Raw genomic sequence first — 19,205 nt, 5'->3', positions numbered from 1 at the left:
AGACTGGGCGACAGACTGCTGCTCACCTCATTCACATCATGTTCTCAGCTGACTGCTGAGCATCCAGCTGCTGCCTCTAAACACATCTGGTTATTGACTCATCCATCATGTAACTGCTTTCTTTTGACTCTCATAATAAGATCGGTGACGTACTGCTCTCATCTGTTTGCTACACCCAAGCATCTTGACTTAAAAAATGACGTCTTCATTCTTGTAATATTACAACTTTTTGTTCTTGAATTATTATGACTTAATTCTACTTAATATACGATCTAATTTCAAATTTTTTTCCTCAAAAGTACTACAATTTAATTCACAAAATCTCAGAATTGTCTTCCCTCTCAATGTGGGCCGAGCACTTGGTCGTAGATCGACATCACACAGCAGGGAAGGAGGATGTCTGCAGGTTCCGAAGCTTCACTCCTCATCAAACCCTTTCTGTTCCAGCCGGGGAGAAAAGAGAAACGGTGTTAGGGCAGAATGCCACGAAGCAACGTATTCATGAACGGACTCATATAAACCTGCAATGTACCAATCATGTCTTTGTGCTAATGCTTGCAAAGCAGTGCAAGATGTCAAAACGCAGCCAGCAGGGGGCAGCATGTGTCCCAGTGAGATGCTGTGCACCTGCTGCAGAGCGCAGCTTCTCACCTTGGAGCCGGTGTCCCGGGTCTTGACCCGCAGCTTGTTGACCTGAGACTCAGCGATGTCCGCCCGCTCCTCGGCCTCGTCCAGCTCGTGCTGCTGCTTGCGGAACTTGCCCAGGTGAACATTAGCCTGCTCCTCCTGTTTGGGATGAACACAAACAAAGATGTCGTGACACACTGACTTCGGGGCAGAAGCCGAATCAAGACTCTCATCTCCACACTTACAGCCTCTTCCGCAGATCTCTTGTAGGCTTTCACTTTCAGCTGCAGCTTATCCACCAGATCTTGGAGTCTGGCAATATTCTTGCGGTCCTCCTCGGTCTTTGTGAATAAGACACAATGTTATAAAGTTAAGAATTTTAACCACGCGTGCAGATTAATGAAGCTGCTACGGACCTGGTAGGTCAGTTCCTTGATGCGGCGCTCGTATTTACGGATGCCTTTCACAGCTTCACTGCTTTTCTTCTGCTCCACTTCCACCTCATTTTCCAGCTCCCTCACCTGGTCAGGGAAAATATGTTTGAGATAACGCGCCGAACAATTCCTTCGAAGTACCTGCCATCAATAACACATCACGATGGAACACTCACCCTGGCCTCGAGCTTCTGCACCTGCTTCTTGCCTCCCTTCAAGGCGATCTGTTCAGCTTCATCCAGACGGTGCTGCAGGTCTTTGATGGTTTGCTCCATGTTCTTCTTCATGCGCTCCAGGTGAGCGCTGGTGTCCTGCTCCTTCTTCAGCTCCTCTGCCATCATAGCAGCGTCAGTAATGGCCTTCTTGGCCTTCTCTTCAGCATTTCTGCACTCCTGCACCGCTTCCTCCACTTCACTTTGAAGCTGGCATGTATCGGCTTCCAGCTTCTTCTTGTGATTTATCAGGCTGGTGTTCTTTCATTATACAATAAAGGACATTTGGTTATAGAACGTACGACAGGGCAACATTTGGAAAAAGAACTAAACAAATTCAAAGTCTAGCATCTGCCTTACCTGTGAGTGCAGTAGCTGCACCCTTTCACTAACGTCCAGCAGCTCTTGCTCAGCAAGTTTGCGACCTCTCTCCGTTTGCTCCAGAGCAGCCCTGAGCTCCTCCAGCTCAGCCTGAAGCAAGTTGTTGCGTCTCTCAACCAGTGCATTGTTTTCCTTCAGATCATCAATGCATCGAAGAGAGTCATCCAGCTGGAGCTGAGCATCCTGGAAGAAGTTCAGAGCCTCCGGTTACAAAGACACCATAGTTGTGGTGCTTGCAAAACTAAAATGTGTGTCCTTATATTTACCTTCAGATGTGCATGAACAGCTTTGAGCTGTTTCTGGGCCTCTGCTGCCTGCCTGTTGGATTGACTCAGCTGGATCTCCATCTCATTGAGGTCTCCCTCCATCTTCTTCTTCAAACGGAGAGCCTCATTCCTGCTGCGAGTCTCAGCTTCAAGAGAGCTCTGCAGGGTGTCGATGGTCCTCTGCAGGTTCCTCTTGATCTGCTCCATCTCCTCGTCTTTCTCAGCGAGCTTGCGATCCATGTCGGCTTTGATCTGGTTGAACTCTAACTGGGCTCTGAGAATCTTGCCCTCCTCATGCTCCAGAGAACCCTGAGACAGGCATCAGGAGTGTGTTAAACTTTACATATTTCCAACTATTCTCCAACTTTTGAGATGTCAGACTCACCTCGGCTTCCTCGAGGGCAGACTGAATCTCGCTCTTTTCCTGCTCCAGCTGCTTACGCAGTTTCTCCAGCTCGTGAACGGTTTTCCCTCCTTCACCGAGTTGCTCCGTGAGGTCAGAAATCTCCTCTGTGTACGAAAGTAGTTATATTTAATTTGGCACCTGCAATTAACTTGTATTACCTCCTGAGAGCCATTCAGCGATATATATTACCCTGCAGATTCTTGTTCTCCCTCTTCATGGTCTCTAGATGTTCAAGAGATTCTTCATAGGAGTTCTTGAGCTTGAAGAGCTCGGTGCTCAGAGACCTGGCTTCCTTCTGAGAGCTCTCCAACTCACACTGGCACTCTTCATACTTCTGTTTCCACTCAGACAGGACCTAGACATTGAAATAGAAGTTTTTACATTTTCAAGATTTATTCACCATATCAGGCTCTCAGTTTTGCAAATGTCATATTTCAGGATTATTTGCACTGGAGCAATACTTTGAAAACCAGGATTATGATGATTAGAAAACGCTGATATACTTTGTCAAAGTTTCTTTGCTTCTTGTCCAGAGCAGCAGCAGCAGCATTAGACCTCTCCACGTCCACCATGAGATCTTCAATCTCATTCTGCAGCCTGTGTTTGGTCTTCTCCAGAGACGAACATTTAGCGTTCACTGCTTCAACGGCCTCCTCAGCATCCTGCAGGCGCTGAGCCAGCTTCTTCCTGAGAAAACAAAACAAGTCTTTACCACCGATGCTTGAGTGCTCTAAAAGAATGTGGACTTGGAACCAATGCTTCATTTGAGCTGGAGACCTGGCAATTCAAATATAAAATACAACGTATATTTGTACAAACTGCCTGAGCCTCCTGAACTTTTTTTAGTGGGTGTGGAATGTGTGACCATTCACAGTGATCTGACATGAGTCTAGATTACAATACAGTTAGCCATAATTGCCATTGTAGTTGCTTTCTTGGTTTATTTTCATTCGGAACACAGAGACAAGTGTTTGGTTGATGTAAAAACCAAACGCAGCTGTAGGAGAGTGTGCAGCTTGGCCCAATACACATTGTTGTACGCGAGAACTCATTTCTCCACAATGGAGGATGACAATTGCTAAATGAACAAGACCCAGAGAGTCCCAATGGCCACGTATAGTGCTCTTCTCACCTAGTCTTTCTCTCATTTTAGATGAATGTTCTTGTGGACTCACTTGGCCTCCTCCAGTTCCTCGGTTCTCTGGATGGCATCAGTTTCGTACTTAGTTCTCCACTGAGCCACCTCAGAGTTGGCCTTGGACATGCCGCGCTGCAGCTCAGCCTTGGCCTCCTGCTCCTCCTCATACTGCTCCCTGAGCAGGTCACAGTCATGGCGAGCGGACTGCACCGCATGGGCTAAAGCATTCTTGGCCTGGATGAAGATTGATAATGTGAGTATTTCTCTTGGACAGTCATTTATTTTTATTTTTTTATAAATACATACATTTTTGTCATTTTCATACCTTTATTTCCTCCTCTAGTTGTCTTTTTAAATCTTCAAGTTGTTGATTGTAGGAATTCTTCCCTCTGGTAAGCTGAGAAACAAGAGATTCTTTTTCCTCCAGCTGCCTTGAAAGCTCATCTAGAAAAGCCAAATGTAGGTTTTAAGTTGTGTCGCATTCCACAATAAACAAGTGTATTATTGCAAGTGAAAAGAGTAACACTGACCATTCTCAGATTGAAGCTTGGCTTTATTGGTGGTGAAGTCATTCAGGGATCTCTGACTTTCATCATACCTGTTCCTGTATTCATTCATTTGATCCTCCAAAGTTCTGCTGGCCTTCTCCAAGTTAGTCTACAAAAGAATTGAACCATATTCATTCACAGCCATGGTTTATTACTGTTCAACATGGACTATACACTACTCCCAGTTCCAGCTCAGGGGGACAGAAGAGTTCAATGTTAAATGTGAAATTAAATGTGTCTGGTCCAACCAGCTTCGAGGTCGGCAACATTTTTTGATATGAAGTGCCATCTTGTTAATCAGTGTGCCTTTGAACATTGAGGTTAACATTAATGCATAGCAAAAAATTAGGCCAATCAACTAGCCAATCAGAGGCAGAGTAGGGCGGGTCTCTGCTGAGTGTGGGTGGGAAAAAGATCAATCAAACGACCATAACTAAACTGCACAACTGCCAATGAGAAAGAGGTCATTTAGCATGTAGATGAGAGGGCATTTAAACCTTTCTCACACAATTTTTCGCTGGCCTAACCTGATAAGAACAACACTTTTAAGTTGATAGTGTTCATGTTCCCAGTTTACTGATGCTGCATCACCTAAACAGGCACAAGCATTACGTTTGCTACCAGGTTGTTGGTTAGTTCCACCAGTGTGGACATTTAGCTTGAGCATCCTCATGATCACATACTTTAGACTTTACTATTTGTTCCATATTGGAGACCACGTCATCCAGCTCCATTCTGAGCTCGCTCTTCTCCTTCTCCAGTTTCTGCTTGACTCTCTGCAGGTTGTCAATCTGCTCCCCCAGGTCGGCCACACTGTCGGCTTGTTTCTTCCTGAGTGTGGCGGCAGTGGCTTCATGTTGCAGAGTGGCCTCTTCCAGGTCTCTGCGGAGTTTCTGGAACTCGGCCTCCCTCTTCTTGTTCATCTCAATCTGGACGGATGTTGCTCCACCAGCCTCCTCCAGCCTCTCACTGATCTCCTCCAGCTCTCTAGACAGGTCTGCTCTCTGCTTCTCCACCTTGGCTCGGGCAGCTCGCTCTGCCTCCAGCTCTTCCTCCAGCTCCTCTACACGTGCCTAGTGTCCAAACGTGTCAAAATTTAGCAATACTTTGGGAAAATGTTAACATTAACTTATGACCCATTAATGTACCTGCAGCTCTTTCAGCTTCTTCTGGAGTTGAATGATCATGGCCTGGTCATCTTCAATTTTGCTGTTCAGCTGGCTGACCTCAAAGTCTTTCCTGCAGCATTATATTGAATCAGTGTTAGCTGATTGAAACCATGTACACAGTATTAAATAACCGAAGTCAGTGAATTAGTACTTTTTCAGGCGCTCCTCCAGTTGTTGCTTGTCATTTTCTAAATCCATCACAATCTCCTGGGTCAACTTTAAGTCGCCCTCCAGCTTTCTCTTGGCTCTCTCAAGGTCCATTCGAACCTTCTTCTCTTGCTCAAGAGATCCTTCAATCTTAATGAAAAAACATGCAATTACAACATTTGTGAATTGTTTAATCATTAATACTCACAATATCATCTAAGTAGTTACATATGAAATGGATGGATACTTACATCATCCACTTGCTGCTCCAGCTTAGTCTTGGCCTTGGTCAGACTGTTGACTTTGTCTTCTTCACTCTGCAGATCATCCAGCGTTTGCTGATGAGCTTCCTGTAAGGCTTTCTTTTCCCTCGTCAACTTAGCAATGATTTCATCCTGAGTAGCCATCTCTTCGACCAGGTTCTTCACCTATGAACCAAAAAAAGACGAGTTACTTGATGCCGCATTAAGTTGCTGATATGAAACAAATGGTTAAATTAGACGTTATACCTTGTTCTCTGTGGCATGCTTCTCTTTCTCCACTTTAGCCAGAGTTAACTCCAAGTCATCGATGTCTTTCTTCAGCTCAGAGCACTCATCCTCCAGCTTCCTCTTCTTAGCAGTCAGCTCAGCATTCATCTCCTCCTCATCCTCCAGTCTCTCAGAAAGCTCTTTGGCTTTTGCCTCCAGCTGAATCTTGTTCTTGATCAGCCCCTCGCATCTTTCTTCAGCATCACAAAGGTTATCTTGCTCCTGCCGAACATTTGATCTCATTAGCACATACCTTCATGACAGGTTCAAAGGAAAATGTTAGTAGAGTGGGATTCTCACCGCCTGGACATGGAGCTGCAGGTCGTTCTTCTCTTGAAGAAGAGAGACCATTTTCTCCTCTAGTTCCTTTCTACGAGCTTCAGATTTTGCGTAAGCCTCTTTCAGCTTCAGGAATTCTTCCTTCATGTTGGCCATCTCTTTTTCTGATTCAGCAGATCTCAATAGAGGTTTGATCTTGAAGAAGAGCTTCATCCAGGGCCAATTCTTGACCCCCATGAATGAACGGACGTTCCATTGGATTACTAGTAATGCTTCTCTAAAATATATAATTAAAATAAAATAGAATGCTTTAGTTAACTGTACAAATCACAAACCATTCATTTTTGAATTGCTAGACATCAGCTGGACACTAAAGATACCTGCGTTCCACCATCTTCTGATACTCAATACGAGACAACAGACCACGGGATCTGGCTTGAATACCAGAGATGATTTTGGAGAGACGCTCATCTCTCAGCTCCTCAAGCAGACCCAGCAAACCAGCTTTGAAGAACACCTAACAACACCAAATGGGTATTTTACTTTTTTGCCATCAACTTCATCTCCCACTGAAATGTTTGAACTTTTCCCCAATATCGGAACCACTTCAGGAGATACCTTTGTGTGTCCAAACTTGTACTGACTGTGATCAATATCCAGAGACCCAAGAAGTTTCTCAGCTCCCTTTCTGCTGTCAATGAACTGGCCATCAGGGATGGCAGCAGGATTCAGGATGCGATATCTGGAAAATAAAAAAAGAGGATATTATTCACCATCTATTTGGAATTGTACAGTATCTGACTTAAATCAAATAATACCTCTGTTTGAAATCTCCATAGAGGATCCTGTTGGGGAAGCCCTTCCTGCAGATCCTGATGCCTTCCAGCACACCGTTACAGCGCAGCTGGTGCATCACCAGAGGGTTCTCCATGGCCCCAGGAGTCTTGGTCTCATTGGGGATGATGCAGCGGACAAAGTGAGGGTGAGTAGACCTCAAGTTGGTCATCAGCTTATTCAGGTTCTCCTGATGATATTAATATGACATACATTATAAAATACTGGCTGTTAAAGTATTCAGCATCATATAAAATATTAAAATAATGAATCACTATACCCTATGAAGAGCAGACACAGTCTGAAACGATGATCCTTTCTTCTTCCTTGTCTCTTTTTTGCCTTCTGTACCATCAGCTGTTCAGAAAGATAAGCTGAAAGTGTAAGTAAGTGTAGGAAGACAAAGAAAATGTCCAAACTAGAAAATCAAGGACCACAGTACCTGAATCAGATCCAGCATAATTTATAAAAAGGGTAGATAACACTTTGAGATTAGACTTCTGGAAGAGTCCTACAACGGTCTCATTCAGGGGATCCTTGTTCTTCACCAGCCAGTTGACGATATTATAGTCAACAGTTCCAGCGTAGTGCATCAGGGCAAAATGGGCCTCTGGCTTTCCTTTGGCAACTCTGGGCTTCTGGAAGTTGCCAGATTTCCCCAGATGGTTGTCATAGAGCTTTGCTTTAAAGGTTGCATCAGAGGCTTTGGGGAACATGCACTCCTCTTCAAGGATGGACATGATACCCATGGGCTGAAGGGACAAAAACACGAGTGGTTTGAAGACAATAACTCAATCAATCTTCATATATCTCTGAAGATGCGATAGCCCAGTCTCTCACCTTTTCAATCAGGTCTATACAGGCCTGCAAGTCCATACCAAAATCTATGAAAGTCCATTCAATGCCCTCTTTCTTGTACTCTTCCTGCTCCAGCACAAACATGTGGTGGTTGAAAAACTGTTGCAGCTTTTCATTGGTGAAGTTGATGCACATCTGCTCAAAGGTGTTGAACTGCAATGACATTGATAGCAAGCAGAATTCATTAACTCAGGCATGGAAATGTTTAGCAACATTTTGCTTATGTTTGTTAGCTGTTGAAAGAGTGGGCTGGTTTATTGTGTTCTAATGAGTTAACTTACATCAAAGATTTCAAATCCAGCAATGTCCAGTACACCAATGAAGTACTGACGAGGCTGCTTGGTCTCCAGTGAATGGTTGATTCTTATGACCATCCACAGAAACATCTTCTCATAGATAGCCTTGGATAGAGCTCCAACGCTATAGGTCACCTAGGGGACCGGCAACATATTTAATGCCAAGCATACAAATGAATAATACATTTTTTGATAGAAAGCCATATAGAAAGCATGTTCCTGCATTGGATCTAGAACATGGTGTATAACAAAGATTTAAGTTGACTTGTTTTGATTCTTACTTGAGCAACACTTTGTCCCTTGGTGACCCACTCGTTTCCTACTTTGACTCTTGGGTGACAGAGACCTTTGATGATGTCAGCAGAGTTCAGGCCCATCAGATACGCAACTTTGTCAACGTCTGGAAAGGGAGAGTGAATGCTTTCAAACTGGCTTGCTGGTTTGTTCTGAGCCAATGTGACAAACGGAGCTCGACTCACCTTCAGTGCCATCGGCCTCCGCCTGCTCCTCCCGCTGCTTCTGCTTGAACTTCATGTTGCCGTGATGCATGATGGCACCAGTCAGCTTGTACACAGAGTTCTTTTCCTCTTGAGTAAAGCCCAAAACGTCAAAGGCATCCTGCGGAGGAGCACAGGATAACTTCTCAACATTTGTGCCAATAATATAGTTTTGACCAAAATTATAAATTCTTAAAAATATGCAAAAATGAAAGCTTGAACCTGGTTAAACGTTTGCTGGAATGCAAGTGCACATTCCTGGTAGATCACATAACCTAACGCCGTATTTTTACCATACCGCATTTCTACCATACCTCCTACTTCACGATTTCTGTGAGAAAAGATGAAATAGTTGCTGCCGTGATAGATTTCTAGAGATGTAAAAAATCTCTCTCTCAGTATTATAAACCTGTTTGCAGTCATTTGGCATTTAAACACTTTATTCTGTTACTCCTCCTGGACTTTGTGGATTGTATTTTATTGTCATGCCGGTCACGAAACCATCACAGGCCCCCTCTGTTTGTTTGTTTTTTAACAAAGGGTGGATGTATGTATATATGTAGAAAATAAAATTAAATAAATGAGTGAGAGTCTGACATCTGTTGCTATCAGTTCATCTGCATCATCAATGGAGGTCACTTGGGTTTCCCCTTGAGAGATGAAGGCGTAGTCATAGGGATTATTTGTGATCAACAGCATCTCTGGAGGACAAGAGAGAGAGAGAGAGAGAGAGAGAGAGAGAGAGAGAGAGATGGACAATAAAAATCAAATTACAGCCATGACTTTTTCTTTTTCTTCCACTTTTGTTTTCCACTTTTTCTTTTAGCTGAGCCACTAACCCAGGAGTTCAGGCTTCTTGTTGGACAGAATCTGGTAGAAAATGTGGTAATCTCTCTCAGCCTTGAGCTGGAAGGTCACACGGGACTTCTCCAGAAGGTCTGTGATAAATACAAGAGCGAAAGATTGCCATGTGTAAAATCAACTATATTACTGCTTTATGCCATGTAACATGAATAATATAACATGTTCAGGATTAGTAACAGTAGTATGAGAGTTTGTTCTTACATGTTTCAATATCAGCAGAGGCTAACTTTCCCCTGGCATCGAAATGAATCCGGATGAATTTACCCTGAAAGAATAGATTTTTGGAAGGAAAATCTTAATATTTGCTCTTTCCACTTATTGTGTTTTCATGGCTACTGAATACATAATATTCTCAATTTAGTCAAAAAAAAGGTTAGAGACTCACAAATCTGGAAGAGTTGTCATTCCTGATGGTCTTGGCATTACCAAAGGCCTCCAGAGCCGGGTTGGCCTGAATGATTTGATCCTCCAGGGTACCCTGTCAAAGGGGAACATTGTGTCTGCTCAATCAATCTATAAAGAAAGGAATCTATTTCCGTCTGTCTGTCTGTCCTTCCCATATCTAGAACTGTTCATCCAATCAGCTTAACTCTCGGCTGTTGGATTGCTCAAGACCCAAGGGAGTGTTGAATGTGGTGCAACTTGGGCAGATGGTTTTGCTGTAGCAGCATCATATATCTATAAAGGTCTGTGTGTCTGCCTGTCTGTCTGTCTGTGTGTCTGTCTGTATCTCTGTGTGTCTGCCTGTCTGTGTGTCTGTCTGTCTATGTGTCTGTCTGTCTGTGTGTCTGTCTGTATCTCTATCTGTCTGTCTGTCTGTGTGTCTGCTTGTCTGTCTGTCTGTCTGTATCTTTGTCTGTCTGTTTGTCTGTATCTCTGTCTGTCTGTCTGTGTGTCTGTCTGTATCTCTGTCTGTCTGTGTGTCTGTCTGTATCTCTGTCTATCTGTCTGTCTGTATCTCTGTCTGTCTGTGTGTCTGTCTGTATCTCTGTCTATCTGTCTGTCTGTATCTCTGTCTGTCTGTGTGTCTGTCTGTATCTCTGTCTGTATCTCTGTCTGTGTGTCTGTCTGTATATTTGTCTGTCTGTCTGTCTGTCTGTGTGTCTGTCTGTATCTCTGTCTATCTGTCTGTCTGTATCTCTGTCTGTCTGTGTGTCTGTCTGTATCTCTGTCTATCTGTCTGTCTGTATCTCTGTCTGTCTGTGTGTCTGTCTGTATCTCTGTCTGTGTGTCTGTCTGTATATTTGTCTGTCTGTCTGTCTGTGTGTCTGTATCTCTGTCTGTCTGTGTGTCTGTATCTCTGTCTGTATGTCTGTATCTCTGTCTGTATGTCTGTATCTCTGTCTGTATCTCTGTCTATCTGTCTGTCTGTGTTTGTATGTATGACTCTCCTTTACATATCTAGAGAAGTGTTCAGCTTAACACTCGCCGGTTGCGAGCTGCCATAGCTCAGTTCTCAACAAACCTCCGAACGGGCACCGCATTACAGTGTCATTAATGTTTCATGCTACACACAAAGACTTCAGCAGCCTCCGGCGGCACTTTATGGAAGTTTAAAGAATTTCTTAACCTCCAACTTATGCAACACAGAAGCTGTTAATCCTGAGGAGAGTTTAAGTCGCTGTTTGTGAGTGTGGTTATTTTTAAGTTAGATTTGTTGCCAATGCACTCTTGTTACTTACTTTCCACCAGGGACACCTAAGCAAGTATGGCAAATATATTCAATTCCAGTGAAGCGGTGTACTAGCGTCATCTTTAGTTTTAGTCTTACCAGAACCCCTCCGACAACTCACACCTTTGACATATTGTTTACCTTGTCCTTGGCATTGGGGTCTTTCTTTATGCCTCCAGCTGCAATACTTGCAAAATACTGGATGACTCGCTTTGTGTTGACAGTCTTTCCAGCACCAGATTCTCCACTGTAAATATAAAGTCAATGATCAAAACCTACAGTGACGTAATGTAGGATATGGTATTTATTTCCAAGGATATAGTGTCATTCATGCTTTTCAAGTTACATACGTGATCAAAATTGACTGGTTTTCGCGGTCTACAAAAACAAGCATAGAGTACAACATTGTTAGTATAAAGATTCAGCATCATTGCGTGTAACAGAAGTTAACAGTATTTGTCTTATTAATTTTTACCTGCCAGCATGTACTGGTAGCCATTGTCAGAGATGGAGAAGATGTGAGGAGGAGCTTCTGCCCTCTTCTTTCCTCGATAGGCAACAACCACCTCTTGGTTGTAGACCGGCAGCCCCTTGTAGGGGTTGACCGTCACACAGAAGAGCCCTGAGTAGGTCTGCGGATCACAGAGAAGAAGATTACTGGTTTAAAAGTGCAATATACCGGCTCTCAGCGGCTCTCCACATGGCTATGGCTGAGGGGGGTGCTGGAGGGGGGCACTGCCATTTGACTGACTCTGTGACTCAAGTGACTTGAAGAGTGCCTCATAGAGACTCCAGTCGGTAAAAATAGTCTTCTTTCTCTGCTGAGGTACACATTACTCCACTATATCTTTACACATAACTTCGTTTTTTACTGCTATCTTAATTTTCTGAATATCTTATATTGCACTTTTAACAAAAGCCAATTAAAATCCGCAATTAAAATATTTTGTTGATTTCAGATTGTGGACACTTTTAGTCTATTATTACATTTTGTACCAACATAAAGAGAGCACTAATGCCAATGCAACAGTATTTATTTGACATACGGAGACATTTTCAATAAGTATATAGTAAGCACAGATGGTAAGCATACATGAAAGGTGTTTCTTGGATTGTTACTCACGTAGATCATCCACGCCGCATAACGCTCTTTGAGGTTAAACAGCACAGCTGGTTCATGGAGGAAGGTCAACATGGCCATGTCCTCGATCTTGTCAAACTTTGGAGGATTCTGTTGCATAATATCGGAGTCTTTGACCACCACAGTCTAAGGAACATGAAAGCAGTTTTCTGATTAATATGTGATGGACACAAACATTTCACAAAAAAGAAAGTTACCTTTCGGAGCAAGTGAGCCAAACATTCAGTTTCTGTTGTGGACTTTATACCCTATTATTGTCAACACAAAGCATGCCGCACATTGTTAATGCCGCATGGCAGTAATGCCTCGTTTCATTGCAGACACTATGAAGTAATTGCCTTTCCATTGTAAGTTAATTCCTTCACACGGATGTTTGGGAGTCGGTTATAACATTTGAAACTAATAATTCACCAACTGTCCACAGCCTGCCCTTTACTTAGTATTACGTGCGGACACTTATTTATATACATATTGACATGTTACGGTGAGGCTTTAGGGTGATAGTAATGTTATGATTGCAACTATTATAATGTGTTGTTAATAATATCATAACAATAATTATTATCATCATAATGTTATTAATAAAATAAATCATATTAAATAATTTAAACCTGTTTGAATGGTGAAATGTAACCACTGACCTTCCCATGCTGCGTCTCCACGGTGACCTTGTCTCCGTCTCGGCTGGTGATGGTCGCCTTCACGAACTCTTCCACCGGATCCGGGACGAAGCATTCCTTCTTTATGTCAAAGGCCCGTGTGGATGCCTCCATGCGCTCCTTGTCCGACTTCCTCAGGAACGAGGCAGCCGGACCAAATGCAGACATCTGTGCGTCCCCCATGGCTGCACTGATGCACACACAGGTAGCAGAGATGAGAAAGGGTCCACTCGGCCTGTACCCCATACCTCACTATCATCTTTCACTCTACTTTTCAGCCATTGGTTTCAAGGAAAAAATATAGATATATATGTTGTTTTGAACTAGAAGCACATATAGTCATATTATACCAGTGTCGAAATCTGCAATATGAAACGCTATGAAAGCATGAGGAAAGGAGAAATTACCGGTGGACTCAGCTCAGATGACAGGTGAGACTTCAGAGTACGCCAGTCACCTGAAGTGGGCTGAGAAACATATATAGTAAAGTATTCCGGTAGCTTGTAATCAGTATGTTGGATCAGTAATTCAACCTCGTTAGTGAAAAGGGTTAAAAGTGTATCTGACCAAGACATTTTGTGGCATACGCCTTGTCGAGCATCTAGAGTCTTGTGTTAGATATCCCTCAAAAAGCACCTTCCATCATTACTGTTCTGTTAAACGAGATTGTGTTTAAATCCATTTACCTTTGCTTTAGACAACAGAAAGAATACAGCCAGCTGTGCAGACTTACGGAGGCCAGGTGAAGAGGAAGCAGCTGCTAGACTGGAGGGCAGGCTGGGATCAAATATATAATCCCAGATAACCCTGCCTTACAAGGCCAAGGGCACCACCCTGACCGACTGACAAACACAAACACACACACACACACACACACACACACACACACACACACACAGGTACACTACTTCCACACGTAACCCTTGACACACACACATTGAGCTAATCTGCATCACTTTCATCAACTGTGACAGGGCTCTCCACTCTCATGGTGTCTGGCTGCCCTCCACACTCACGTCCACATGACGGGACATTGTGGGAGCAGGGCCAGGAACGATCTCCTGCATACCTCGTCTGTCACTCACCCAAACATAGCCTCTCTATCTCTAATTCTAACGCAGGTTTTACTTCTGGCAACACTCATGCTAAATTCGTTTTCCAAGTGTTTTTTTACGGCCGTGGACAGAAAGCAGATTCTATTTATTGCCTGTGGGGGGGAGAGAAAATGGGTGCAAGCCAGGGCGATATTTAATATTTATATTTATGTTTATCCAAAGGAGCACAGTCAGTTCACCATGTGCCTCTTCACTCAACTCATTTATGACATTTGTTTTTATTTAGTTTTTGGGGGGAAATCATTTCTTGCGTCTGTAACTCAGCGAGAGCAGCTCCTCCCGTCGTTGCTAAAAGGGATTGAGCGTGGCTGTTTAAGCTGCATCGCACACTTTAAAATCTACAGCTGCTTTGATAAAGTGCAAATAAGCAATATTTCATTATATAACCTGGAACCAGGGACACAATGAATATCTTTTAAATGACCAGACACAACAATTAAATTACGTTATTGCCCAAATTATATATATATTTTTTTTAAACATTAAGGAACCTGAATGTCCTGCCGTTCCTCCTGGAAGGGCTTAGCAGATGAAGGCTGTCACGCCTCCCTTGGTGCTCAGCTCCTCATTTGTCACCCACAGCCTACCGTGGCAAGGTGCTCAGAAGGAAGCTTGTCTCTTTGGCCGCCGTTTACACTGGAGAGTTTTACCTCTCCATCGATTATTATTTTTTAAATCCATTATAAAGAATAGAATGCTGGTCCCTCTGCTTCACCACCCATCATCCACCTAAACAACAGCCGCTACGTGTTTTTTGTCAGTGATGTGTCAAAATCTGTTTTACTTGTGGTGTGGTGAGGATTTTCTCTGGGTCACCAGTTGTCACCACCAGCTCAGCCTCCGTCCCTCTTCTCCCCACCACCCTCACAACCACAACCCTCTTCTGCTGCAGCTACTGCTCCCTGTGAACCCCCTGCCATAACCCCCAAGAGTGATGTTGATGGTCACCTTTATCACATTTAATGAGCACTGTGGCCCATCAGCTGTCACCACCAGCTCAGCCGGTTTCCTTCCTTGCCACACCGCTCTCTCTACTGCTACTGCTGGTCCTCTGGGCCATGACCCCAGTAGCACCTCAGCAGTGTTTGCTATACCGTGTCAGATAAGTTATTATTCTGCTTGTTGTATTGTGCTTTTGAGATTTGTATTGCATTCTCATGTTTTCAGGCTGTGGGTGAGCACTGTGTCCGAGGGGTGGAGCAGCCTGGCAGAGTGCTTGGACGGGCTCAGGACTCCAGGTGGCCGAACACTGAGCGACTAACGGGCCAGCACAATGACAGAACCTTCAGCCATACGACCACGGACTACATATGTGAAGTGGACGGAGACACTGGGACTCCGCCTATTCGTTTATCGACTTACATTTTAAAACCTGGCGATAGGCCTTTTGGCCATCACCATCTTATTATTTTGCAACAAGTACAATTGAAGGCTGCAAACAAAAAATGCTGACGACCAAAATATTACAATTATATGGTAAATGGACTTGTACTTTCTTGTACTCCGCACACTCATAACACTTTAGCAATACGTGTCAGACGCTTATTCACACACTGATGTCAGGGGCTACAATGCAAGGTGCCACCTGCCCATCAGGATCTATCTAAATGTCTTGCCCAAGGCCCCATCGACATTGATTAGAGGATCTGGGGATCAGGCTGTTGTTCTCCTGATTGAGAGACGACCCACTCTAATCCCTGAGCCATAGTCGCTCACCTTTGAAGAACTGACTAAAAGGGTGGAAGTTGTAAGACAAAACAAACAACTCTCAGACTGGTCAACGCCGTGGTAGCAACCTGTCAATCACAAGGTACTCCCGCCTTAAAGTATACTCTGCTTTATGGTCTATTTGACTCTAAATGGCCCACCTCCTGGTCCAACCTCCTGTTTGGACCACTTTACATCCTCACTTGCTACCTCAAACATGAAGATAACTCTGTGGTGAAGTTTGCAGATGACACTTGAGTCTTCATATAGAGAGGAAATCAACAACCTTCAGAGTGGAGCTCAGAGAACAACCTGCCCACAATGTCAGTTGTAGCTGATTGCTGGGTTTAGAAATAGACAGGGGGGGGCTCTACAGCAGGCGATCAAAACCAGTACATCAGAGGCACCATCTACTGATCATCTGGGATGTTAGTCACAAGAGGTGCCTGCTAGAGCTAAAGGATATTAAAAAGACAAAACAAACCAGCCACAACCTGTCCACCTGCTGCCCTCTGGATAGAGCTGGTAAACCACCAGACTTATAAACTGCTGCTTTCCTTTGGCTGTGAGACTCCTTAATTCATCCTCCAACCTCCATATATATATAATGTTTTGTTATTGTTTTCTTTCCTATTGAGCAAATTGGGACAACAATATAAAGTGTGTTGTCCCCTGTGATATAATGACAAATAAAAACCCTTTAAACCCTTTGAAGATCTTCCCTTTTGTGTGGTTGTTGGGGCCCGGCAGGTTCCTTTTGTTATAAAGACGTGCTCATATAACTGCTGAGTCTCCAAAGGGACACGCCAGGCTCCAGCTGATTGCCGAGCATCTGCTTCTTGGGGAACAATGCAGATGCCCATCCTGGTCATGGAACAGTTGCATGTGTATTTTGTGGACTTAAAGGCTTATGACTGAGTGTATCGTGGGGCGGGAGGACGGGTACACCGAGGACAATTCCATCGCAGCTCAGTGACCGGATGTGTTGGTCTGTTCAGAAGGTCGTCTTCATGGTAGTATTTACTCTGCGGCGAAGGCCTCCTCACACCACCCTTCAGCTGGTTTAAGCCTCTTGGAGGATCTTTCAGTTCCTTCCTACAGGGAGGTTATATTGGGTACTACTGCAGTACAGAGAGGCTCCAGGATGGGAACATGCAACGGCTCTAAACAAGGCCAATGACTTCCTGCCTGCTATGAACTGGTAAAATACAGCTGAAACCGATGGACGGAGTGTAAAAAAAAGAAACACAAAATGAAGAAACATGTACAAACGTACATACACATCAGCCGTTTCAAGAGCAGTTGTTTTTTTTAAAAACTTTTTATTTTGCATTTTCAACAAAACAGAGCAATCCTTGACATTTAAATACATAGACACAACAAAACAAACATCATACACTCAAAGCAGTAGTATCAGTATCCATAGTCCATCCCACAGCAAGTACAAATGCCAATCTCCACCTACTTGAACATCGACATCCACAAATACCCCCACTCATATACAACCATCCATATCGGCATCCACCAATACATGACCATCCATATCTACCTACCCACACATACACCCACACCCACACACACACCCCCACACACACACACGTATATACTTTTGCACATATATTCCACAGTTCAATGAGGAAGGGGGGAAGGACTGTATAGTTAAATTGAGAACGATTTAAATTATATATGCAGTAAATATAAAATGGAACTAAGTAAATAACTAAAGTAAAATAAAAGACTTTAAACACAAACAAAAAACAAATATACATACACACATACATATATACATATACATATATACACATATATTTATACATACACACACACACACACACATACATACAGATATACACACACACACATATACTATATATATATATATATATATACATACAACTTTTCTTTTTTTTAAATAAAAAAAATAAAAATAAAAAAAAAGGTATAATGTAACACAGGTCCATCTTCTTATAAAGATATCTATTGTCATTTGTAATTTTGCAGTCATTTTTTCCATTGTATGAACCTGATTTAGTCTCTGTCTCCACTGAGGTATGGTTGGTGGTTTTGCATCCTTCCAGTTCAGAGTTATTATTTTCCTGGCAGTCATTAAAAGTATACGCAAAATATACCTCTGATCAGTGTCCCCTAAATCTTTTGGTATAGATCCCAGCAGAATATTAATGGGTCTGAGGGTACCTCCACTTCGATGATTTTAACGATTTCTTTTTTGATATTTTTCCAAAACCCTTGGACTACTGGACAGTCCCAAAATATATGGGTGTGATCTCCTATTTTTCCACATTTTCTCCAACATAATGAAGCAGATGAGACATATGAGATTTTAAGAGGTGTATTTTAAGAGGTGTATTAAAATATCTGATTTTTAATTTCCAATCAAATTATTTCCACAATTGGCTATTGATTCCTTTATGACATGTGTTGCACATATCTTCCATGTTTTATCTTCAATTATAACATTTAATTCCAATTCCCACTTTTCCTTGATGTTCAATGTATTTTGTCAGCTGTAAGCCTTCTATATATGTGGCAGATGTGGTTTTTAGTTGGAAAGCAATTTTCTGCTATACTGATAAAATATTCTTCCATTACATTAGTTTTTTTTTTGACTAACTGTCTGTCTTTATGGTTTGTAATATAGTGTCTCATTTGAAGTGTATATTGCTCTTGCAACTGAGAAAAGGATTTGAGTTCTGTTCTGTCAAATAATTGATTGATGGTTTTAAGACCTTTTTCAGCCCACCGTCTAAATCCACTATCCCACATGGAGGGAAGGAATTCTATGTTGCCTACAAGTGGCATAGCCCTTGAGAGTGAATTTGGTCCTTCAAGTGTTTTTTTTATTATTGTCCAAATCTTCAGTGTGTGTTTTATCCATTCGTTTTCAATTTTGATTTTATTAAAGGATTTTATATCGATAAAGGGCAATGTTGATATAGATATCCCCTTAGCAGTGCTTTGTTCTATCTGGGTCCATCCTGTCTCCTGGTCGTTTCCAATCCACGCCACAATAGCTGTTAGTTGTGCTGCCCAATAATATAGTTTAAAGCTTGGTAGGCCAAGGCCTCCTTTATCTTTGGGTAGAAGCAGTGTTTTGAGTCTTATCCTGGGTCTCTTATTCTGCCAGATGAATTTTGAGAGTAGTTTGTTGAAGGTAGAAAATGGTACTGCCACAGGTAGGGACTAAAACAAAAAGGAGTCTGGGTAACACATTCATTTTCACCGTCTCCACTCTACCAAATAATGAGAGAGGAAGGATTTGCCAACAAGTCATGTCATTTGTTATTTGTTTGATTAACTTATTGTAATTGGCATCAAACAGCTGTGTGGAGCTAGGTGTAATATTAATTCCCAAATATCGAAATCCTTGTTTTGACCAGTGAAAGGAAACATCCTCATTCAACTGT

The 19,205-nt window shown here is 42.8% G+C and overlaps 1 protein-coding gene across 1 annotated transcript; it reads right to left on the bottom strand.

The window, feature by feature from the left end:
- Positions 1-349: 349 nt before the first annotated feature.
- Positions 350-13,992, bottom strand: myh7l (myosin heavy chain 7-like). Its single transcript, XM_034556536.1, has 38 exons — positions 13,975-13,992; positions 12,941-13,126; positions 12,282-12,425; positions 11,634-11,790; positions 11,509-11,536; positions 11,300-11,405; positions 9,872-9,964; positions 9,688-9,751; positions 9,462-9,560; positions 9,220-9,323; positions 8,605-8,743; positions 8,407-8,525; positions 8,111-8,260; positions 7,812-7,982; positions 7,414-7,723; positions 7,252-7,328; positions 6,956-7,161; positions 6,756-6,879; positions 6,518-6,654; positions 6,159-6,414; positions 5,838-6,080; positions 5,580-5,756; positions 5,333-5,478; positions 5,161-5,251; positions 4,696-5,085; positions 3,995-4,121; positions 3,790-3,908; positions 3,502-3,698; positions 2,830-3,013; positions 2,516-2,681; positions 2,306-2,430; positions 1,921-2,229; positions 1,634-1,837; positions 1,238-1,534; positions 1,044-1,148; positions 873-968; positions 652-786; positions 350-438 (listed from the first exon to the last, which is right to left on the bottom strand). The coding sequence occupies exons 1-38, from the start codon at positions 13,990-13,992 to the stop codon at positions 418-420; spliced, it is 5,820 nt and encodes a 1,939-aa protein (XP_034412427.1). The 3' UTR covers positions 350-417.
- Between the last annotated feature and the right edge of the window lie 5,213 nt (positions 13,993-19,205).

This window comes from Cyclopterus lumpus, chromosome 17 (genome assembly GCF_009769545.1).
Source record: "Cyclopterus lumpus isolate fCycLum1 chromosome 17, fCycLum1.pri, whole genome shotgun sequence".
NCBI lineage: Eukaryota > Metazoa > Chordata > Actinopteri > Perciformes > Cyclopteridae > Cyclopterus > Cyclopterus lumpus.
Note: the sequence above shows the minus strand (reverse complement) of the source record. Positions and strands in the feature narration are given on the sequence as shown.

Bases quoted from the DNA above. Each gene is read 5' to 3' on its own strand.
- myh7l (XM_034556536.1), bottom strand. The intron at 11,406-11,508 runs GTATGTAACTTG...TTATATTTACAG, and splicing joins AACCAGTCAATTTTGATCAC to TGGAGAATCTGGTGCTGGAA. The intron at 2,682-2,829 runs GTATATCAGCGT...TTCAATGTCTAG, and splicing joins AGCAAAGAAACTTTGACAAA to GTCCTGTCTGAGTGGAAACA.